The 26,246-nt window shown below is 37.1% G+C and overlaps 1 protein-coding gene across 1 annotated transcript in view; it reads right to left on the reverse strand.

Moving 5' to 3' along the window:
- ARHGAP32 (Rho GTPase activating protein 32) overlaps nt 1-26,246 on the reverse strand; it is a 217,265-nt gene that overhangs the window by 119,143 nt on the left and 71,876 nt on the right. Inside the window, exon 5 of the mRNA XM_011934672.1 lies at nt 8,599-8,685. Within this exon, the coding sequence (XP_011790062.1) occupies nt 8,599-8,685 (87 nt within the window). The remainder of the gene's footprint in view (nt 1-8,598; nt 8,686-26,246) is intronic.

Consider the following 26,246-nt stretch of genomic DNA (forward strand, 5'->3'; position numbering starts at 1 on the left):
AAGAAAAGGAAACACAAGGTATACAGATTGGAAAGGAATAAAACTTTTGTTTGCAGATGACAGGACTGTCTATGTAGGAAATCAGAACTGACAAAAAACTCCCGGCACTAATAAATGATTTATAGCAACACTGCAGAATATAAGGTTAATACACAAAAGCTAATCAGTTTCCTACATACCAGCAATGAGCAAGAGAAATCTTGTTTGGTTTTATTATTATTTTTTTTTAGAGACAAAGTCTCACTCTGTCATCCAGGCTGGAGTGCAGTGTACAATCATGCCTCATTACATCCTCAATGTACTGGGCTCAAGCGATCCTCTTGCCTCAGCCTCCTAAGTAGCTGAGACCACGGGCACGCACCAACATACATGGCTAATTTTTAAATTTTTTATAGAGATGAGATCTCACTATGTTGCCCCGATCTCAATCTCCTAGCCTCAGTCGCCAAGCAGTTCTACCTCAGCCTCCCAGAGTGCTGGGATTACAGGCATGAGCCAACACACAACAAGGGGAATTTGAAATTAAAAATATATTAATGTTTATAGTAGCAATAAAAAACCAAACTACACAGACAGCTATATATCTAACAAAATATACATAATAGCTATAAAAAGAAAACTACAAAACTCTGGTGAAAGATGTCAAAGACCTAAATAAATGTAGAAATGTTGCATGTTCATGAATAAGAAGGCAATATTGTCAAGATGCCAGTTCTTCCAAACTTGATTTACAGATTCAATACAATTCCAATAAAAATCCCAGCAAGTTATTTTGTTGATACTGATAAGGTGATTCTAAAGTATTATGGAGAAGCAAAAGACCCAGAAAAACCAAGATAACACTGAAAGAAAAGAAAAACAAAGTTGAAAGGCTGACACTACCAGACTTCAAGACTTATAATAAAACCATACTAGGCTGGGTGCAGAGTGGCTCACGCCTGTAATCCCAGCACTTTGGGAGGCCGAGGCTGGCAGATCAAAAGGTCAGGAGATTGAAACCATCCTGGCTAACACAGTGAAACACTGTCTCTACTAAAAATACAAGAAATTAGCCAGGTGCAGTGGCTCACGCCTGTAATCCCAGCACTTTGGGAGGCCAAGGTGGGCAGATCAAAAGGTCAGGAGATTGAGATCATCCTGACTAACACAGTGAAACACTGTCTCTACTAAAAATACAAAAAATTAGCCCGGCGTGGTGGCGGGCACCTGTAGTTCCAGCTACTCGGGAGGCTGAAGCAGGAGAATGGCATGAACCCGGCAAACGGAGCTTGCAGTGAGCCGAGATGGCACCACTGCACTCCAGCCTGGGCGACAGAACAAGACTCCATCTCAAAAAAAAAAAAAGACACACTGATAAAGCGCTGTAAACCAAAATACACAAAGTATGCATAAAACTCAACAGTAAGAAAATGAACAACCTAATTAAAAAACAGGCAAAGGATTTGAACAGACATCTCACCAAAGAAGACAGACATACAGATGGTAAATAGCATATAAAAATGCTCAACATCATATGTCATTAGGGAATTCCAAATTAAAACAATGAAATGCTACTACATAACATATTAGAATGGCCAAAGTCCAAAAACACTGACAACAAATGCTGGCAAGGATGTAGAGCAACAGGAACTCTCATTCACTGCTGCTGGGAATGCAAAATGGCACAGTCACTTTCAAAGGCAGTTTGGCAGTTTCTTACAAAACTAAAAACACTTTTACCATGCAATCCTGTAATCATGCTCCTTGGTGTTTACCCAAATGAGCTGAAAACTTATGTCCACACAGAAACCTGTGTGCAAATGTTTACAGCAACTTTATTCGTAATTGCCAAAACCCGGAAGCAACTGAGATGTCTTGCAGTAGATGAATGAATAAATAAAATGTGGTATATCCAGACAATGAATATTTTTCAGTGCTAAAGTGAAATGAACTCTCAGCCACAGAAAGACATGTAGGAAATTTAAATGCATATTACTAAGTGAATGGCTATATACTGCATGACTCCAACTATGTGATATCTTAGAAAAGGCAAAGCTATGGAGACAGTAAAAAGATCAGCAGTTGGGGGTAGGGCAAAGGGAAAGATGAACAGGAGGGGCACAGAGGATTTTTATAATACTATTCCATATGATGCTGTACTGGTGATACATGTCATTATACATTTTTCTAAACTTATAGAAAATACACCTCCAAAAGTGAACCCTAAAGTAAACTATAAACTTTGCTAATGATGTATCAATGTAGGTTCATCAATGATAACCCACGTACCACTGTGATGTGGGATGTCAACAGTGGGGGATGCTGCACGTGTGTCAGAACATGGAGCATATGGGAACTCTATTATTTCCTGTTCAATTTTGCTGTGAATGTAAAACTTGTCTGAAAAATAAAAAGTTATTGATTTTTTGAAAAATAATCATCTTCCATCTAAGCAGTGTTACTCAAAAAAATGTGTCAACTACCAACCACACAAATGCCTTCAGAGCTTCAAAAAGTTAATGTAGGGAATTAGATTTCAAAATGTAGTTCCTCATATATTCATGAAGTGATTTCTTTCAACTTCTTAAAGGTATTTTTAGGCCAGCAAAAAGTCTGATCTTTTATATACAACTCCATTTATAAAATTAAAACTCTAACACATAACTTGCAAATCATCTAAAACTACATTAAATTCACTGAGTAAAACTATAAAACTAGTAAATACTTTGTATTTTCAGCAGATATAAAACAAGAACTTTAAATGTAAAGTACTTTCATATGTAAAAATATAGCCTTGATTGGCCAGGCGTGGTGGCTTACACCTGTAATCCCAGCACTTTGGGAGGCCGGGGCTGGTGGATCACGAGGTCAGGAGTTCAAGACCATGTTGGCCAACATGGTGAAACCCTGTCTCTACTAAAAATACAAAAATTAGCTGGGCATGGTGGCGTATGTCTGTAATCCCAGATACTTAGGAGGCTGAGGCAGGAGAATCACTTGAACCTGGGAGTTGGAGGCTAAAGCGAGCCAAGATTGCGCCACTGCACTCCAGTCTGGCGACAGTGAAATTCCATCTCAATAAATAAATACGTAAATAAATAAATAAATAAAATAGAGCCTTGATCAACCAATTTCCAAACAGACTGAATGAACAATCAGAGTATTTTTAAAGTTCAATAACTCTGTAAAGGAATAAATCAAAATCTCTTCCTTATATACTCCTGCCGAAATTTTAATTTTCTAATTTTTAATTTTAGTAATTACTGCTACCAGCTGGGCACAATGACTCATGCCTGTAATCGCAGAACTCTGGGAGGCAGAGGTAAGTGGATCCCTTGAGCTGGTTCGTGACCAGCCTGGGCAGCACAGCAAAACGCTGTCTGTACAAAAAGTAGAAAATTAGCCAGGTGAGGCAGGAGGATCACTTGAACCTGGGAGTTGGAGGTTGCAGTGAGCCGAGATCGTGCCACTGCACTCCAGCCTGGCGACAGTGAGACTCCGTCTCAATAAATAAATAAATAAAACAGAGCCTTGATCAACCAATTTCCAAACAGACTGAATAAACAATCAGAGTATTTTTAAAGTTCAATAACTCTGTAAAGGAATAAATCAAAATCTCTTCCTTATATACTCCTGCCGAAATTTTAATTTTCTAATTTTTAATCTTAGTAATTATTGCTACCAGCTGGGCACAATGGCTCATGCCTGTAATCGCAGCACTCTGGGAGGCAGAGGTAGGTGGATCACTTGAGTTGGTTCGTGACCACCTGGGCAATACAGCAAAATGCTGTCTCTACAAAAAGTACAAAATTAGCCAGGTGAGGCAGAAGGATCACTTGAGCCTGGGAGGTCGAGCCTGTAGTGTACTCCAGCCTGGGTGACAGAGAGAGACCCAGTCTCCAAAAAAAAAATAAAGAGCAAGCATTACTATTTACTACCAATTACTACTATCCAAGCGTGAGAAAAATCAACAATTCTTGATAAGGCTGAGGAAGCAGAATGAGAAAAAAATATCCCAATGTATGCAATGTATGTAGGATCAGATTTCTATGAAAAGAATTTGTTCCTCTTTCACTCGTTTATTCACTAGCTATTTACCGACCACTCACATGGTGCTAAGCACTGTAGTAAGCACTAGAGGTGCAACACAGAAATGATAAACAATACACCAGACTTCTTAGAATTTGTTTCTAGTGAGGAAAACAAATACTTTTTAAAGTAAACAAACACATAAATAAAATGATAGTTTCATACTCTGAAGAAATAAGGATCTACTTCGCATAGGGTCAGAAACAGCCTTTCTAAGGAGGTGGTATCTAAATCAAGTCCTAAAGACTGAGAAGCTACCAGATGTGGTAACGGTGTGAACAGAGTCATGGGATGATCAAAGTTCAAGGCTTGTTACAGGAAAGAACTTTGGCCCTTTTACAAACTGCCTGAAAGCTGGTGTGACCATAGCATGGGAGTGAGGAGGGATTGTCCTGAAATGATATAGAGGAGGCAGGGATACCCAGATTGTGTAGGACCCTCATAGACCTTGGTAAGTAGTTGGGTTTAGCTCTACATGCAGTGGGAATCTATTCAAGAGTTTTAACCACAATAGTAACAAGATCTGATTTACATTTTACACCATTCTGGCAGTTTACAAGGTTATAATACACTATAGGATGCAAACATCAGCCCAAACAAGAGATCACGCTTGAGCTAGCTCGGTAACAATAAAAATGGAAAAGAAATGGACAAATTTTAGAAATAACTGCCGTTCTAAGAACAGTCTTTGCTTACGTCCTTGGAAGTCCCTTTGTTATGGGATTATCTGAAAAACAATGGAGGCTATCAATTATTTTTTTTAAATGGATGAAGTTCAATGAAAAGAGGGAGGGGAAAAAAAGACCTGATTTAAATCTCAGCCTGGACCTATCCTAAATACAGAAATGTATGCAAGTTACTCAGTATCAATGAACAGCACTTTACTCATCTATGAAATGGGAATAAATGACACCTGCCTTTCACAGAAGCATTATGAGGTTTAAATAAAAGTCCTGGCAATCTGCCTATATATTTTGTTCATATATATATGTTCTATAAATGTTAATATTTACTCCCACTCCTGTAGTTAACAGCATTTTCTAATGCCCTGAATGGAAAAGGAGTTATTTAATACCAGGGAATGCATTTTTGATGATGGAATTTCAAGCAAGAGAACATTAGAACACAGGAGGCAAGGAAGCATTCTGAGCATATTTGGAGGCAAGGAAGCATTCCCCTGAAACCAAGTGATTACCCCACCTACCATGACATAAGAGCATTCAGGCTACTGTATATATTTATAAAATACTTGATCTTCAGAAAAATCAAACTATTAAATATTGATTAATTCTGCTTAAAATACAAAGGTAGTTAATACACTTTTTACTTAAATAGGAACCATTAATATCAACTACTATAAAGCTGACAGTGAAACATTAAAATACTAAGTATTTTACTAAGCAACCATTATTCTTATACCAACAAAACTAGATTTACAGAAGGAAAAGATCAAAACAAGACTTTTATTACAGCACATGCAGAAAAAAATGCCCACCACAGCTGGGCTTAAATTTGCCGTTTTAAAATGAACACTTAAAAGCTGATGCTTATTTGCTAAAGAATAAAGCAATAAAAGATAGAATACTTTTAGGACCTAGTAACACTGATGTTAAACTCATAAAACGTTTTATTCTGTGTAGTGGGGCTCAGTATAATTAGTATCAGGGTTTCTCTAATTTTGACCTTTTAAAATTATTAAATTTCATATCTACTATGACATATTACTGAGATTATGAGAATTTTTATTAATTTCCATGAATTTCAACCTAAATACATTAACTTTCTTGAGAAGGTTCCTCATCCACAGCAGCTGATCCGTTTGTTCTCTCAACAGACACTTTTGTTCATTTACTGAGAGAACAGAATAAAAAGATAAGAGAGGGGATATCTGCAGCACGACATGTAATTCTAATTAAATACTATGAAAGGGAGGGAGTTGCGGGCTCACCACAGCATTACAGACTTATCATTCAAGACATATTAAAGAGCATTTTATCCATGGCTAATATTCAGCTAAGACACACCAATATGGGTAAGTGAGATCTGTATAACTACTATCTGTTCTATTGCTTTCGGTCCATGCTGTATCAGTTGTTTAAATATTTTTACTATCACTAAGATTACAGTCCCCAGTTGGCCTGGGTGTTCCCACAGGGGCTCTAGATTTGAAGGCTCCAACTGTAAACTGGAAGACAGTTTACATTTCTGGGCTCACAATTTAGAAAGAAAGAAAAACTTTTAAGGGCAGGCATAGACACATTGCAAAGTTTCCAAGATAAGACTGAAAGAAATCAGTATCACTTAACTTACAGACAGAAAAAGGATTACAGTCAATCAGTTTGTCACTTTTATAAGCTAACAGAACAAGAGAAGAAAGGGTTAAGATGAAAGACCAAGAATTTTGGTTAAATAAAAAGAATGTCAAGTGATATTATTAAAAAGTAGAAACTGACAGAGATAAAATTTGTAAATAAGTAGCTTCTGAAACAGATTACATCAGTGTATAATGGTGGTCTTATCTGAAGATTAAGCAATTTCTCACATTTGTTATAGACTGAAATAGACACAGAAAAAGGTGGCAGTCAAGAAACTGAAATCCTCATAGTCCCCATTGCTAACATTCAATATTGCTTAGGACAGCCACTTCAGTAATTTGGACCTCAGTTTCCTCATCTGCAAAATTAGAAGGTCTAATTGTATGTCTTTTTCTCTCTTAGTTATAAAAAAGTATGATTCTAGTTTAATATGGTTTATGGCTAACACAATATGGCAAGAATACAGGGGTAAGCCATGGGAATATATCAATGATTACATATAATGAGGCAAAGAACAGGTACAAATGCATTAAAATGCACTAAATTACTACTTTGATATAACAAATGGTATACCAAGTAGTATGAAATTTTTTTAAGAAGCTTGACAAGATAGTTATACCAGGAAACAAACTATCTATCTAGGTCACCAATACTGCACACGAATATACAATCAAGTAACAATTATACATTATAATATTTGGTACCAAAATACCATGCTTGCCTTCTGAAGGTCATTTTAAAAAACAGCACAGATGATTTTAATTTTTGTTGATGTTATGGTTTGTTCATAAGAATAAGAACATTTGTATTCTCGAAGCATATGGAAATTAATGGTGAGAAAAGAGATGCTAAAATGTCTTAGGTTGTAGAGGGATTAAGAAATTCATTCCTGACACACCAACGATGTACTCTAGATAAAAAATATGATTTTCATCCGTCTATTACTAATAACTTATCATAAATGCACTTAATATTTTCACTTAAAAATTAACTCACCAAATGGAAGCATTTTATGAAATATGACATGAAACTTAGTAATTAAGAGCTTCCCTACATTCTCAAAGAAGCTGAGGTGACACACAATAAAACATACATAAACAATGTGTGAATTTGGCCATCTTACTTATTTATATACAAGCTAAAATTGGATTTCCAATCCTATACTCTGACACCTAAAAAGAAACGCACTTAATTCTGGAAGGTTTTCCTTAAGGTGACCACAACTAAAACCTTCAGTATATCACACATGATGAAAGCATTAGACTTTTTTGGATCATTTAGCTTCAGGTACATGATTAATACTTTGTGAGAAAAAATATAAATGCCCATATCTTACTCTCTCCCAAAGAAAGCTGAAAACTTTGTATAGAAGGAAGTTTTCCTCCTAAACACTTTCTTTACAATGACTAATTGACCAGTAGGCAAAAAACTCAAAGAATGTAGAATAAGTGAATAAAAGAACAATACTAAGTGCTTAAATTACATCATGGGGGAAATAATCAATGCTACAAATGACATATTTTAAGTCTCATTAAGAGCAAGTCATGGTCATTAGCTTCAACAAAGTTCTAACATTAAAAGTCAAGAAATAAGCTACAAAAACATGCACATATCCTATTGTTACACCAAAGAGAAACTTAATGTTTCAGTTAGAAAAAGTGTGCATCTGAAGCAGAGACAACATAATCTACTCTTTTGCTATAATATGTGATCAACAGCTGAATCACTTAATGTAATGATCAATAAATATCTTTCCTTTAGTCTTATTAAAGGTATTTTCACTTAAGGGTATGGATTAAATATCTATAAAACTAATTCTACTAAATAGAAGACTTCAACTCTGAGTACATGTAGAAATACCAACATGACTGTGAGAAAGAATGAAAACATCTTGATTACCACAGTCATTGTTATTTACTCATAAGTGTCAAAAGCCTTAGGAACTTTCTAAAAGTGCAAAGAGAAGACATATAAGTTGCAATGCTCAACCCCACATTCCATGTAGTGTTGTATGAATATACTTATTTCTGTTTCAAAAGGATACCATTTATTTTCTTACAATAATCATTATTGTACAATCTCATTTCAGTATTATATAAGTATTTTTCTGTGGATTATAATCCTTTAGGCAAATCACGTTATAGAAAGAAATCTAATCATCACTTAACCTAAGTTTTAACTTCATATGAAATGGAGAATACATTCACAAAATCACCTGACAAGCAATCTGCACGAGGTAGACCAGCTCTTTAGATTCACAGCCATTTTTCATTACTTCATTCTGTTCTTCTGAAAGTGAAAGCTACATCACAGAAAAAAAAGAAGAGAGGGAAAGAAAGTCATTATTAGTGAACAAGAATAAACTAAGAATTCATAATACCTGGAGCATCATCTCCAGGTGAGCATCAGTTTAATGTGAGATATACCTTATATAAGAACTTTATTGCTTAAGACAGATGAATGAAGGACTTAGTGTGTCAGATAAAATATAGTGTAGCTTACATCTAAGGGTCTTCACTTCCTTAATCTATTTAGTACATACATGAAACTAAGCACTGAGAGATAGTATGACTTAACAGTTTAAAAGAGCTCAGACCTTATTACATAGAAAAAAAACTGGCTGTCCAGGTAACAGGCTGAGTCTATGGACATGTTTAATTTCAGAGTCACCATGTAGTGGGGTGAGGAGGAGGTGGGGATGGTTAATGGCTACAAAATAAATAGAAAGAATGAAAAAGACCTAGTATTTGATAGCAACAAAATAGTAATTGTTCAGTTTAAAATGACTAAAATAGTATAACTGGATTGTCTGTAACACAAAGGATAAATGCTTGAAGGAAGGATACCCCATTTCCATGATGCTATTATTACACATTGCATGCCTGTATGAAAACATCTCATATACCTTACAAATATATAAACCTACTCTGTATCCACAAAGATTTGAAATTTAAAATTTCAAAAAAAATTCACCATGTAGGTCTGCACACTGGATTTTAGTTTTATTTAAACCAGCTACCTACATGTATTTTTCACATGAAAAATACAGATTTCTGGCTTCTACTGAAAAATCAGAAAATTGGGAAGATTGGACCTACATTCTCACATGGGCAACAACTAGCTACAGCTGACAAATGACCATCACCTTTAAATGAGGTATATATTCCCCAAGAAAGTCTGTCACAGAACTGACTACCCTCTAGTTTTTTTGCTAGTATCTAGGCTGAGTATTAACTGTCATTCATCATGCTATTTGCTTTGTTATTTTTCTTATACCCCACTTGCTTTACTCACTTATGTTACACACCTACACCATCTTTGGATGTCAACTTGCAAACGTGGTCCCAGAGATGGACAACCCTGAGTTCAAATGTGTTTATAATTGGCTATGTAATACTGACCTACCTGCTTAGGCTCTCAACTGGAAACTGAGGATGATACAATATTATGTATTTTCAAGTTTGTGGATATTAAATGCGATGATGCATGGACAGTGGAGACATATTCTCTATTGAGGAAAGTGGTATCACAAAGCATTTTTTTAAACTTCAGATATTAAGTAGAAGTTGTTCACAAGATAACAATCATTCTCCCATTAGCCCAAAAAAGCGAGGTCAACGACAAAAGCATAGTTTTAAAAAGAAATCAAATAATTAAGGGTGAAAAGAAACCTACATGAACTAGCTTTCAGAAAGTGACAACACTTTCATGAGACAGAAGAGACTCAAAGATGTGCTCGGATGCCTGGCAGAGATACAAGAGAAAAAAGAATCTTTGTTAGACAGGGTAAGGAGAAACCAGCCAAACCTTGAGTGACTGCATATAAAAACTAAAGTGATAAACTAAAATTACAAGGAGCACCCTGTAGCAGAGAGTTGACACTCACCCATCAAGTGATTCCCACAGGTACACACCAGGGGCATCGGGTGAGTAAACCAAAGGCTGCAGGGGAGGAAGAGAACTGAGAGAATGAACCTTGAAGTATGGGAAGCCTCCCCAAGCACAAGGCAGCTAACCTCCCTTGACTGGGAGCATGGCAGTGAAACAGAGGGGAAAAGAGAACTGGGAGAGATCCCTCTGAAAGCACTCAGGACACTTAACAACTGAAGGATGGAGGTGGCACAGAAAAGCTGGGAGAAACTGCAGGCCTTCACAGATACCCCAAAGCTCTTGGGCAGGGCAAAGGGAAGAGTGCTCTCCAGAGGCACAAAGTGCTGGGGGAAAGAACTGGACAGACAAGAGAATAAGCAACCAGGCTGCAAGCAGAGAAAGAAAACATGTTCTCCCTCAGCTCAGAAGATTTGGGGCTTCATAGCAAAGCACAAAGATATCTTCAGCATCTCACCACTCTTCAATTTTCCTTGTGAAAGAAATCTCAGAACCTTAACTTCAAAATATTTAAAGTAGTGACAAACTCAATCAAAGTAAAGCTGTCATAAAAGACCAGATCTGTATCAAATAGAGATCAGCCTAATGCAGCACCACACTTCAACAGACTGAAAGAAGAAGAGATAAGCCCTTTCCTGGAGGTAAGTTTACTGACTTTGGTCTCAGCTGTTTTTTCATATATTTCACATGAAAGAATTACAAAACACACAGATAAGCAAGCAAATGTGACACATGGTCACAAGAAGCAAGGGTAAAATAAAGCAGACACAGAATTGGGCCAGATATAAAAATAATAAGAAAGAGAATGTAAATTAAATATAATAGAGATTCTAAAATACAGTTCAATAGGCAAACAATATGCAAAAGCACAGGAGAAAGAGAAGATTCTGGAAAAACGGCAGACTCAGAAGCACCAGGAATCAATCTTTCCACCTAGACAAAAACTACACTGGCAGAATCTGTCTGGTGTGTAACTATTGTGACAACTCTGGTATCTACTGAAGGCCTGCAACTTCCAAGGGAAGGCGTGGATGGGAAACTGTAGTTCATTTTGGTCAACATCAGCACTTAAAAAATAACAGCTTCCTATACCCCCGCCACCCCTATAGCAGGCAGCTGTGCACATACTCCTGGAGCAGCATACACATACCTTACAAGAGCCAAGATAGACAAAAAGAACACTGCCTCCAAATTTCAGAGATCTATGCTGTGACTGAGGATCACTGCTTTGAATTGCAGAGGTGCAAATAGCTATGTGTCCATTACACCTAGCTCCACTGTTTGCAGGCCCATGCTCCTCTGGCTAAAGTGACTTCCAGCAGAAATAAAGGGCCAACACCCTCTTCCTTCCCTGTCCCCCTTGATTTTTCTCTTTTTCCTCCTTTGGGAAAATATAATAGACTAGGACATTCAAAAGCAACTGCACCTATAGAGAAAATTAGAAAGTGACCACACATGCTCAGAGAAAGGTACAGGCTTAGGAAAGACCAAAGAAGACATTAAGTTCCAACTCAGACTGATCTTTGGCAAAGAGACAGACTATAACAATCAAAAAAACAAAAACAATAAAAACAGCAGTCCCTGGGGAAGGAGGAGAATCTGGTTTTCAGAGTTACCACATCATTAGATTCAAATGTCCATTTTTCAAAAAAAAAAAAAAAAATCACAAGGCATATAAAGAAACAAAGTATGACCCTTTCAAAGGTAAAAATGAATCAAAATGAATCACAGTGGCTCACATCTGTAATCCAGTACTTTGGGAGGCTGAGGCAGGAGGATAGCTTGAGGCCAGGAGTTCAAGGCCAGTTTGGGTAACATAGAACACCATCTCTACAAAATTTTTTTAATAAAAATAGAAATAAAAAACTGTTTCTGAAAAAGACCTGATAGTAGGTTTACTAGACAAACAACTATCTTAAAGATGTTCGAAGACCAAAAGGAAGTTGTGGAAAAAGTCAAGAAAACATTATATAAACAAAATAGAAATATCAATAAAGAGGTAAAAAGCCTAGAAACCAAAATCAAATTTTGTAGCTGAAAAGTGTAAAAACTGAAATGAAAAATTCACTAGAGGGATTCAAAGGCAGATTTGAGCAGGCAGAAGAAAGAGTTAGTTAACTTAAAGATAAGACAACAGAAATGATTGAATCTGAGTAATAGGAAGAAAAAATGATTGAAGATAAGTAATAAGAGCCTAAGGGACCCATGGGACACCCTCAAGCAAACCAACATACATATGTAGGAGTACCAGAATAAAAAGAGAGAAAGGGGCAAAGAGATTATTTGAAAAGATAATGGCCCCAAACTTCCCAAAATTGATAAAAGACATGAATATAAACCTCTAAGAAGCTCAATGAATTCTAAGTAAGATAAACTCAGAGAGACCCACACTAAGATACCTGATAACTAAATGTTCAAAATACAAAGATAATGAGGCAAGCTTGAAAGAGTCAATATAGGAGTGACTTAACACCTGCAAGGGATCATCAATAAGATTAGGAGATTTCCCACTAGAAACTTTAAAGGTCAAAAAACAGCAGGTCAATATACTCAAAGTGCTAAGAGAACTGGCAACCACTAATTCCATAACCAGCAAAACTGTCCTTAAAAAGTAAGGGAGATGTTCCCAGATTTAAAAAAGCCCAACTTCAGATGTTTCCAGATAAAGAAAAGCTGAGGGAGTCAATTACCACTAGACCTGCCACACAGAAATTCTCAAGGGAGTCCTGCAGGGTAAAACAAATTAAAACACATACACACAAACACTACTAACTCAAAGCCATATGAAGAAGAGCTCAATAAAGATAAATATATGGACAATTACAAAAGCCTGTATTACTGTACAATGATATGTAACTCTACTTTTTGTTATCTAAATGATTTCACAGACTAATACTTAAAAGAAAATTATTAGTCTAAAGGCTAGCATTATTATTATTTATTATTATTATTTTGAGATGGAGTCTTGCTCTGTCACCCAGGCTGGAGTGCAGTGGTGCGATTTTGGCTCACTGCAAGCTCCGCCACCTGGGTTCATGCCATTCTCCTGCCTCAGCCTCCTGAGTAGCTGGGACTACAGGCGCCCACCACCACGCCCAACTAATTTTTTGTATTATTTTACTGATTTCACTGGGGTTTCACTGTGTTAGCCAGGATGGTCTCGATCTCCTGACCTCGTGATCCACCCGCCTCAGCCTCCCAAAGTGCAGCTAGCATTATTTTAATTCTGGTTTGTAATTCCACTTCCTTTCCTACATCATTTCAAAGAATAATACATTTTAAAAATTATTTATTTATGTTTCAGAACAGAAAAATGTATGTGATTTTGTGATAACAACCAAAAGAGGAGACGTTGGAGCTATTATAGGAGCAGAGTTTTTCTATGTTAATAAATTTAAACAGGCATAAATTCAAATTTGAATGTTATAACTTTAGAATGTTGAATGTAATCCTCATGGCAACCACAAAATGTGAACAAAAGAAAATAAGAAAGAAATCTAAACATTTCACAATAAAAAATCAACTAAACACATTTAAAAAGCATTAATGAAGGAAATGAGGAACAAAAAAGCTGTAAGACACAAAGAAAACATATAGAAAAATGAGAGAAGCCCCTTCTTATCAGTAATTACTTTTAATGTGAATGAAATAAACTATATAATCAAAGACAGAGATTGGCAGAATAACAAAGTAACATAATTCAATTACAGTGATGTACCACCATAACATCATTTTGGTCAATGACAAACTGCATATATCACAGTGGACCCATAAGATTATAAAACCACATTCTTACTCTATCTTTTCCACGTTTAGACATGTTTGGATACACAGATGCTTACCATTGTGTTACAACTGCCTATAGTATTCAGTAGAGTAACATTCTGAACAGGTTTGTAGCCTAGAAGCAATAGGCTATACCAGATAGCTTGGGTATATAGTAGGCTATACCTTCTCTAAGTACATTTTAAAGTCATTCACAACTACAAAATCACCTAATAATATATCCCTCAGAAAATAACCCTGTTAAGTGATGCATTACTATATATGGTGGCTATCGGAGATACACTTTAGACCCAAATACACAAATAGATTGAAAGTGGAAGGATGGAAAAAGATATTCCACGCAAACTGAAATCAGAAGAGAGTGGAGGTGACTCCACTAAAAATAAATAAAACAGACATTAAACCAAAAAGTTTAGAGACAAAAAAGAATTATATTAATAGAAGGTTCAATACACAAAGAAGATACAACAATTATAAGCGGTGGGGGAGAGCAAGATGGCTGGCTAGATGCAGCCAGGTGAAAGAGCTCCCACCGAGAGGCTGAGATGAGTGGTGTGCTTCTCTAACAGATCTTCAGAGGCAAGGCATCAAGAGTGTACACAGGGAAGACACAAGCTGGGCTGAAGGGGGAGAAAGCCAGGAGTCCCGCATGGGCCTACTGCGCACCGCACCAGGACTCATTCCTGGATCCCAACAGTTCCAGGGGAACAGGTGAGTTGAACTGGCAAGCAGCAACTGCACTTGCCACAGGCCTCTGAAACTCTGGCAGGAAGAGACCCCCCCTCAACCACCATGGACACTGAATTGGCCGGGAGAGCTTCTTAGGGAAGTGGTAGGGGCAGCAAGCCAGCTGATGTGGAGCCCAGAAGGTTTGATGCAGGAGCATCCATAGCAGAGCATATTTAGGAGTGGCCGTGCTCCTAGGCTCAACTTGCAACCATAGGGGACTTTAGTTCAAGGGGAACTGCTAGACCTGATCTCTGCAAGACAGTCTTGTCCATCAGATGGGGCTGGTCCAATTTGACCATCCCTTGGTGTGCTGGCCTCTCCCAAGGACCCAGCCTGGCCACACATGTTTGCAGGGCAGCCTCGCATGTCCTGGGCGCAGTATCACAGCGTCTGCACTGGTGGACCATGCCTGACCTGTGGAGAGCTGCAGTGGGGTGGCACCTATGACCATGCATCAGCCCACACTCCCTCCCCATATGTCAGCCTCCCCTGAAGCCATGGCAACTCCCCACATCACTTTGCTGGTATATGTCAGTGTGGGCAGGTTTTGCTTTCCTTTCTCCACCAGTGAACAAGAGTGCAATCCACCCTACCTCCACCTGCTGATCGCCACTGTAAATGGAGCCTTGGCGGGCAGAACCAGCCAACCCCAACCCTGCCTGCACCCTGCCCTTACACTAACACTGCACAGAGAACAGGGAATCCTCTCCTACCTGAGCAACCACTCCTGCTATGGGGCACAGAGAAGGCACCCAGACCCGTGCCCACCAGCTCCCAAGCCAACACCACCTCCAGCACAACTGTGTGCAAAGTAACCAACAAGGGGTCTCCACGCACCCCACAGCTGTGCTGCCCCTGCCACTGTGGTGAACGCCCACAGGGAGGCAAGCACCCTGGCACCCACTAGCCTCTGTTGCAGCTGCTGCTACAAGGATGGACCCTGCTATCACCACACTATGAAATGCTTTGACCATCACCACCCATTGGAGTGTAGTGACCAGCAGTCCAGGAGCACTTTGGCCTCCACCGACACAGTAAATTCCTAGCCTCAAGGAGACAAAGAACAAAGTCTGGGTGCGATACAGTTGCGAGCAGAGCACTGGCCCCCCAGAAAACTTCCAGAAATGAAGCCAATCCGCTGAATCCCCTTTATAACACAATCAAACCCTAAAGGTCATCAAATAGGATAAAAGGGAGAAAAAAACATCCAAAGGCCAGCAACCTAAAAGACTGAAGGTAGATAAGCCCACAAAGATGAGAAAGAATCGGCACAAGAACCCTGAAAACTCAAAAAGCCAGAATGCCTTCTATTCTCCAAACGAATGTATCATCTCTCTAGTAAGAGTCCTGAACTGGCCTGAAATGGAAACAGAATTCAGAATATGTATAAGAATGAAGATCACTGGACTACAGGAGTACACTAAAACCCAATCCAAGGAAGCTAAAAACCATGACAAACAATGCAGAAGCTGACAGACAAAATAGCCAGTATAGAAAATAATGTAACCAACCTGATAGAGCTGAAAAACACACTACAAGAATTTTATAATGCAATCACAAGTATTTATAGCAGAACAGACCAAGCAGAGGAAAGAATCTCAAAGCTTGAAGACAGGCATTCTGAAATAACACAGACAAGAATAGAGAAAAAAGAATGAAAACGAATAAGTAAAACCTCCAAGAAATATGGGACTGTGTAAAAGATACCAAATCTACGACCACCCTGTTGCCCCTGAAAGAGATAGACAGAATGGAACCAAATTGGAAAACATATTTCAGGATATCACCCATGAGAACTTCCCCAACCTAACTAGAGAAGCCAACATTCAAATTCAGGAAATGTAGAGAATTCAAGTAAGATACTCCACAAGATCATCCCCAAGACACCTAATCATCAGATTCTCCAAGGTCAAAATGAAAGAAAAAATGTGAAAGGCAGCTAGAAAGAAAGGTCCAGTCATCTACAAAGGGAAGACCATCAGACTAACAACAGACCTCTCAGCAGAAACCCTACAAACCAGAAGATATTGAGAGCCAATATTCAACATTCTTAAAAAATTTCCAACACAGAATTTTGTATCTGGTGAAACTAAGCTTCATAAGCAAAGGAGAAATAAGATCCTTTTCAAACAAATGCTGAGGGAATTAGTTACTACCAGACCTGCCTTACAAGAGCTCCTGAAGGAAGCACTAAATCTGGAAAAGAAAAACTGTTACCAGCTGTTACAAAAACACACTGAAATAAGCAGACCAATGATACTATAAAGCAACCACATAAACAAGTCTGCAAAATAACCAGCTAACATCATGATGACAGGATCAAATCCATACATACCACTACCAACCCTGAATGTAAATGGGCTAAATGCCCCAATTAAAAGACACACAGTGGCAAACTGGATAAAGAACCAAGACCCATTGGTATGCTGTCTTCAAGACACCAATCTCATATGCAATGAGATCCATAGGTTCAAAATGAGGGAACTCCTATCCTATCACCTAACAACAATAACAAAAACAAAAACAATTTAAAAATGGGCAAAGTACTGGAGAACAGACATTTCTCCGAAGAAGATACACAAATGACCAGAAAGCACACAAAAAGATGTTCAAAATCACTAATCATCAGCCAATGCAAATCTAAACTACAATGAGACACCACTTTACACACATAAGGACATCTATTATCCAAAAACAGAAAACAACAAGTGCTGGTTTCAAATTAGAGTGACTAAAACCCTTGTGCATTGTTGGTGGTGTTTGTACTGCCACCATGGAAAACAGAATGGTGGTCCTCAAAAAACTTGAAAGGAGAATTATTAAATGTGCATCAACAGATGACTGGATAACCAAAATGTGGTGCACGCATTTACACATGTACACCAACATGCAAAATGAAACATTATTCAGTCTCAGCCTTTAAAAAGAAAAAAATTCGGATATACACTACAACAGGGATGAACACTGCTAATGTTAAATATACCAATCACAAAAAGACAGACACTTAATTCCACATATGTGTGGTACTTATAGTCAAAAGAAAATATGGGAAATCCAGCAGAGATTGAAACTACGAAAAAAATTCCATAGAAAATGCTAAAAAATTTTTTATATCAGATATTAACAGCAAACTGGCAACAGTAAATGAAAGAAGCAGTGAACTTGAAAAGAGATCAATAAAAAGTATCCACATTGAATCACTAAGAGAAAAAAAAGAATGAACAAAAATAACAATACAGTTCAGCTCCCTAAGAGAATGTCAAACAGATAACCATAAATATAATTGGAGTACCAGAAGAAGACAAGAGAGAATGAAGCAGAATATCTTAGGAGATACCAGATGAGAACTTTCCAAAATATGTGAAAACATCAGCTTCAAAATCAAGAAACTCAGTGAACCCCAAACTAAATGAATAAATCAGTACTAAACATATCATAATTATAATTTTGAAAAGGAAAGATAAAGAAAAAAACTTTCAATCTATAAAGAAAAAACAAACATGACTCATGGGGGAAAAGTATAAATAACAGCTGACCTCTCACCAGAAACAAGAGAGGGGAGAATACAAAAAGAAAACATCTTTTAAGTGCTGAAAGAAATGTTGTCAATACTATTAATATAATTCATGCAAATAACCATCAGAAATTAAGCAACATAAAAACATTCACAAATAAAAATAATCTGAAAGAATTTGTCTCCAGTAGACTAGTCCAACAAAAAAACTAAAACAAGTTCTTCAGGCTAAAGAGAAATGGTACCAGATAAAAACCGAGAACTGCAGGAAGGAATAAACAGTTCCAGAAATAGGAAATATCTAAGTAACTATAAAACACCTAACATCTCAACAGTAACAGATGGAACAGTTTAAGAATATCCTTAAGTTCTGAGAAAATAGATATACCAAGACTTTATTTGTACCTAAACTATCATGTAAAAATAAGAGCCAAAAAAAGTATTTTCTGACTAACAAAAACTGAAGAGTTCCCACCAACAAAACCTCACCAAAAAATTTTTCTAAAATATGTACTTTAGAAGAAAAGGGATTCTAAAAGAATAAACTGAGACATAAGGTAGAAATATTGAGCAAGAAGTAAGTTTATAAATCTAAACAAATTGTTTATAAAAATATTTAATTACAAAAGATAAAATGTTAGAATTATCATCCTGAACAACACTAACATGGAGGAAAGAGTGATCACAGTTAAAATATTCTAAATGCTGATACTTTATGACAGAATCAGTTAGAGATACTGAAAAAAAAATAGCCTTTAAATTATGTATTTGAGTTATGATTTTAGTTGTAGCCACAAAAACAATAGAAAAATGATATATATTTTCTATTTTCTGGTTTCCAAACCAAAAGGAAGAGGACAAAAATTTTAAATGTCAATAACTTTAAAAGAAATTAAGACTAGAAATAAAAATTAATCTCTCCAGGTAGAAATGGGGAGGAAGGCGTAAGGACAGAGAACATTTCAGAAAAATTAAAAAGCAAGGAGATAAGAAGAAAAACTAAAAGAGAAGGAAGATGGTCAAACAGTGGCAATAAAATGGTAAAGTAGGTGGCTACAAGCTTCAGTCCCTCCAAAAATCACAAAAAACAAGCACAATCTCTGAGAGTCAACTTTCTCAGTACTCCAGAAAACAGTAAGGGGTTTAGAATAACCAAGAGATCACTGAATCAAGGAAAAAGCAACTTCAAAATAGGAAAGCTTTGTGGCATTTTTACTTGTGCTTACCCCAAAACTCTCTGGCTCAGCAGTAGTCTTGATGATGCCAACCCTCACTGGGCCAGGAATGAACAGAAAGACCCTATTCACAAACTTGTTTGTCTCTTCTAACCCTTCTAGAGGCTACCTGAAGAACTGATGCAAGGTGCTTACCTACATTTCACCTACCATGGAACTCATTCAGGAAGGAAAAGCATTAAACCTTGCTTAAAAATACAGTACGGCAAATGAAAATTCTACAACGATCTGGAGCAAAAAATTATAGTTGAGACATAAAATGGACAACCCAAAATCTAGGAGGGAAAGGTGAGTAGAGCGGATCTCTGGGAAATGACAGCACTCAAAAGTACCCGGGTATATGAAAGTATTTTGAAAGCCATGCACATGCACAGGGTAGAACGCATACTCACAAAAAGCTAAGAAGTCCCTAAGTTTTCCCCTTAGCTGACCTCTAGGGTAAGCGTTCCCATGAAGGGAAGACTAAGGCAGACCTGTAAACAGCCTCGCTAGGTGCTGAGTGAGTATTCCAGTACAGAAACAACATATAAAGACTGGAGAAAGAGGCTTTTTCATTGACTTTTATTTTCCACTCCTGGCATTCAAAAAAAAAAAAAATCCCTAACGAAACACTACCTAAGCACAAGCTAAAAGAAGAAAGACTTCACTGAATACATACGACAAGGAATATAGTCTTCACTAAAACAGTTTGGAAAAAAAAATCACTGAACAAACACAACTGCAGCCATGAACAATGAAAAAAATATCAAACTCTAAGGATAGATGAGAACCCAATTTCCATAGTTACTACATTATAATATTCAAATGTACAGGATGCCACACAAGCCACAAGGTACACAAAGAAACAGGAAAGCACGGATTCATCATAGGAAAAATAAGTAAATCAACAAAAACTGTACCTGAAAAGTCTATATATAGGACTTAACTAGACTCTAAATAAACTGTATACAACATATTCAAAAAGTTCAAAGAAACCATGGACAAAGAAATAAGAGAAATCAAGAAATGGCTGTATGAACAAATGAGAATATTAATAAGAAGCTATAAAGTATTAAAAAAAAAAAGTCTGGGGCCAAAAAGTACAATAACTAAAGTTAAAATCTGACTAGACAAAAAACAACAGATGTTGGTGACGCTGCAGAGAAAAGGAATTGCTTATATACTGTTGTTGGGAATGTAAATTAGCTCAGCCATTTGGAAAGCAGTTTGCAGATTTCTCAAAAGAACCTAAAACAGAACTACCATTTGACCCAGCAATCCCATTACTGGATATATATACGAAAGAAAACAAATTGTTCTACCAAAAAGACACATGCACTCACATGTTCATCACAGCACTATTCACAATAGCAAAGACATGGAATCAATGTAGGTGCCCATCAAAAGTGAGCTGGATAAAGAAAATATGGTACACACATACCACGGAATACTACACAGCCATAAAAAAGAAAAAACCACATCCTTTGCAGCAACATAAATGCAGTCAGTGGTTATTATCCTAAGCAAATTAACACAGGGGCAGAAAACTAAGTATCACATGCTCTCACTTCTAAGTTGGAGCCAAACATCAGGTACTTATGGAAATAAAGATGGTAACAAAAGACACTGGGGACTACTAGATAGGGGAGGGAGGCAGTGGGGAAAAGATTTAAAAACTAACTTTTGGGTGTTATTCTCAGTACGTGGATGATAGGATTATTTGGACCCTAAACCTCAACATCACATGATATACCCAGGTAATAAATACACTTGTACATGTACTCCCTGAATCTAAAATAAAAGTTGAAAAAGAAAACAAAAATTCACTAGATAGCTCAGCAACAGATTTGAGCAAGAGGAAAGAATCAGTCACCTTAAAAGTAAGACAAGTAAAAGTATAAAATGTAATGAACAGAAAGAAAAAATAATTTAAAAAATTAATCAGTGCTTTAAAAAACCTTTGAGACCCATCAAGTTGACCAACTCTTGCATTATGGAAATCTAAGAATGAAAAAGAGAGAATGGGACAAATATTATTTTTAAAAATAATGGCCAAAATCATTCCAAATGTGATGAAAGACATAAATGTGCACATCCAAAATCCAAAGAGTTCTACACCAAGACACACTATCATCAAATTTTCAAAAGACAAGGTCAAAGAGAAGTTCTTGAAGGCAGCAAAAAAGAAGCAACTGGTTGCATATAAGTGATCCTCAAAAACATTATAAGCTCTTTTCTCAGCTGAAATGTTGAGGCCAAAAGGCAGAGGGATGATATATTTAAATTGCTGAAAGAAAAACCTAGTCAACTAACAATTCTATATCCAGCAAGACTATCCTTCAAAAATAAAGGGGAAATTAAAACATTCACAGATTTCCCCCAAAAAATAGAACTGAAAGGGTTGACCAACACTAGACCTACCCCACAAGAAAGGCTAACCAAGTTCTTAACGTTGATAAAAAAGGACACTAGACAGTAACTTGAAGCCATATGAAAACAGAAGGATCTCCGGTTAAGGTCAATACATGGACAAACACACACCAGTAATACTGAAATTCTGGTTTAGAACTCCGCTTTTCGCTTTCTATGTTATTTAAAAGACTCATGCGTAAATTTATATGTTATTGGGCACATGATCTATAAAGATGTAATCTGTGACATCAATAACTTAATGAGGCAATTGAGCTGTATAAAAGTAGAGGTTTTGGGCCGGGCACAGTGGCTCACGCCTGTAATCCTAGCACTTTGAGAGACCGCAGCAGGCAGATCACCTGAGGTCAGGAGTTCAACACCAGCCTGACCAACATGGAAAAACCCCATCTCTACTGAATATAACAGATTAGCCAGATGTGGTGGCACATGCCTGTAATCCCAGCTACCTGGGAGGCTGAAGCAGGAGAATTGCTTGAACCTGGGAGGCGGAGGTTGCACTGAGCCAAGATCATGCCACTGCACTCCAGCCTGGGCAACAAGAGCAAAACTCTGTTTCAAAATAAAAAAGAAAAGAGATTTCGTATGGAATTGAAGTTAAGTTGGCATAAATTCAAAATAAACTGTTATAATTTAAAGATGTTCTATGTAATCACTGTGGTAACCATAAAGAAAACAGCCATATAGAATGAACACAGGAAAAAATGAGATGAGAATCAAAACATGTCACTAATTCAATTAAATAAGAAAGAAGGCAGTAACAGCCAAAATGGGGGCAAAAACTGTAAGACATATAGAAAACAAACAGCAAAATGGCGTAAGTCCTTCCTTAAGAGTAATTACTACAAATGTAAATAGAGTAAACTCTACAATCACAAGGCAGAGATGGAGAATGGATTAAAAACAAACACAATCCAACTACTTGCTTTCTGCAAGAGACTCAATTTAGATCCAAAGACACAAATATGTTGAAAATGAAAAGATGAAAAATTATATTCCATGTAGATGAAAAGCAAAAAGACCTGGGTAGCTATACTAATATCAGACAAAATAGACATTAAGACAAAAATGAACATTATATATTGATGAAATGAGAAAATTCATCAAGAACATATAACAATTAGAAACAATTAGAAGCAAAAGAGCACCAAAATATATAAAGCAAACATGACAGAACTGAAAGGAGAAATAAGCAGTTCTACAAAAGCACTAGTTGAGTTCAATATGACCTTTCAATAATGAATAGACTAGAATATTTTTATATGTTTGTTGATCACCTCCACATCTTCCTTGGAAAAATTGGAAAAATATCTGCTCAAACCCTTTGCTGATTTGTGAAGTGGGTTGTTGGTATTTTGTTGTTGAGTTGTAGTAGTTCTACATATAATTTGCTTCAGATATATGATTTGCATTATTCCCATTCAATGGATTCTTTTCACTCTCTTGATAGTGTCTTTGACAATTTTTAAATTGATACATAATATTTTACATATGTGTGAGTTACATGTGATATTTTGTTACAAGCACAGAAAGCGTCATTATCAAATCAGGGTATTTGGGGTTTCCATCACGTTAAGTATTTACCATTTTTATGTGTTGGAAACATTTCAAGATCTCTCTTTCAGCTACTTTGAAATATACATATATGGTTGTTAACTATAGTCATCCCACTCTGGTATTGAACATTATAACTTATACCTTCTATCTAACTGCAGGTCTCTTCCCATTAATCAAACTTCTTCATCATGTTGCCCCTTCTCAGACTGTTATTCTACTCTCTAACTCTATTAGATCAAGTTTTTTAGATCCCACATGTGAGAATATGCAATATTTGTCTTTCTGTGGCTAGATTATTTCACTTCACACAATGACCTTTAGTTCCATCCATGTTGCTGCAAATGACAGAATTTCATTCTCTTTTGTGGCCAAAGAGTATGCGATTGCATATATATAGAGAGAGTATGGTGTGTGTATATGTATATACACAGTTACCATTCGTTTGTGGAGAGACAGGTGGGTTGATTTCATATCTTTGTTATTGTAAATAGTGCTGCAATAAACATGGGAACGCGGGTATCAATTTGACACACTGATTTACTTTCCTTTAGATGCATATGCAGTAGCGTAATGGTTGGATCATATGGTAGTTCTATTTTTAGTTTTTTGAGAAATCTCCATACTGTTTCAAATAGTGCCTGTACTCATTTACATTCCTGACAACAGTGTTTAAGAGGTCCCTTTTCTCTTATCCTAGAGGTCAGCTAGAGGTGAAAACTTAGGGACTTCTTAGCTTTTTTCCATGTGCTGATGAGGTGTATTCTACAGCAATTGGATGAAAATTTTGTAAATATCTGTTAGGTGCATTTGGTCTGATGTACAGTTTGAATCCAGTGTGTCTTTGTTAATTTTCTGTGGAGATGGTCTGTCTAATGCTGACAGTGTAGTGTTCAATCCTCCACTAGTAATATACTGAAGTCTATTTCTCCAATTAGATGCAATAATATTTGCTTTGTTTATCTGGGCTCTCCCATGCTGGGTGCATGTATGTTTAGCATTGTTACATCCTCTTGCTGAACAAGAGGATAATGATAAATGATCCCTTTATCATTATAAAATGACCTTCTTTGTCTCTTTTTACTATTTATGACTCAAAGTATGTTTTATCTGATATAAGTATAGCTACTCCTATTTGTTTTTGGTTTCTGTTTGCATGGTGTATCTTTTTCCATCCCTTTATATTCAGTCTACATATTTTTGTTTTATGAAACAGGGTTTTACTCTGTCACCCAGGTTGCGCTGCAGTGGCATGATTATAGCTCACTGTGGCCTTGAACTCCTGGTCTCAAGTGATCCTACTGCCTCAACCTCCCAAGTAGCTGGGACTACAGGTGCACACCACTGTGCCTGGATAGTTTTTTTGTTTTGTTTTGTTTTTTGTTGTTTTTTTTTTTCGCAGAGACAGGGTCTCACTTTGTTGCCCAGGCTGGTCTCAAACTCTTGGCTTCCAGTGATCCACTGCATCTGGCCTATACACATCTAACAGGTGAGATGAGTTTCTTGTAGGCAGCATATAGTTGGATCATGGGGTTTTTGGTGTGTTTGTTTTTTATTCCTTCAGCCAGTCTATATCTTTTGGAAGATATACAGGAACTTAATCTGTTTACATTCCAGGTTGTTACTGATATGTGAGGGCTTATTCCTGTCATTTCATTAATGATTTCTGGTTGTTTTGCATATCCTTTATTCTTTCTCTTTTTCTGTTTATCATTGTGGTTTTGTGGTTTTCCACAATGGTAAGATTTGAGTCCTTTCCTTTTCTTATTTGTGTGTTTGTTCTACCAGTGGGCTTTATGCTTTTGTATGTTTTCATGATAGTAGGTATCATCCTTTTGCTTCCAGGTGTAGGACTCCCTTAAATTAAGCATTTCTTGGAGATACAGTCTAGCAGGAATAAATTCCCTCAGTTTCTGCCTCTCTGGGAAAGACTGTATTTCTCCCTTATTTATGAGGAGGTTCTTCACCTCTATCTCTGCATATCATTTATGAAGGAGAAATAAACTGAGTATAGTATACTTGGCTGGCAGTTTTCTTTCTTTCAACACTTTGAGTATATCATCCCATTCTCTCTCAGCCCGTAAAGGTTTTGCTTAGAAATTCACCATTAGTTGGCTGGGCATGGTGGTTCACACCTGTAATCCCAGCACTTTGGGAGGCCAAGGTGGGCGGATCACCTGAGGTCAGGAGTCTGAGACCAGCCTGATCAATATGGTGAAACCCTATCTCTACTAAAAATACAAAATTTAGCCAGACGTGGTGGCTTGCGCCTGTAGTCCCAGCTACTCAGGAGGCTGAGACAGAAGAATTGATTGAACTCAGGAGGCAGAGGTTGCAGTGAGCCAAGATCGCACCACTGCACTCCAGCCTGGGTGACAAAGCAAGACTGTCTCAAACAACAACAACAAAAATTCACCATTAGTCTGATGGAACTGATGAAGGTTCCCTTATAAGTGACTAGATGCTTTTCTCTGGCTGTTTTCAGAATTCTTTGTCTTTCACTTTTGTCAGTTTTACTATGATGTTCCTCACCTTTTTGAATTGTATCTATCTGGGAATTTCTGAGCTTCCTGTATCTGCATATCTAAATCTCCTGCTAAAACTAGAAAGTTTTAGTTTTTTTGTTTTGTTTTGTTTTGTTTTTTTAAGTAAGTTTTCTTTTTTTTTATTATACTTTAAGTTCTAGGGTACATGTGCATAACGTGCAGGTTTGTTACATATGTATACTTGTGCAATGTTGGTGTGCTG

Source organism: Colobus angolensis, unplaced genomic scaffold, assembly GCF_000951035.1.
Source record: "Colobus angolensis palliatus isolate OR3802 unplaced genomic scaffold, Cang.pa_1.0 Scaffold137, whole genome shotgun sequence".
Classification (NCBI taxonomy): domain Eukaryota; kingdom Metazoa; phylum Chordata; class Mammalia; order Primates; family Cercopithecidae; genus Colobus; species Colobus angolensis.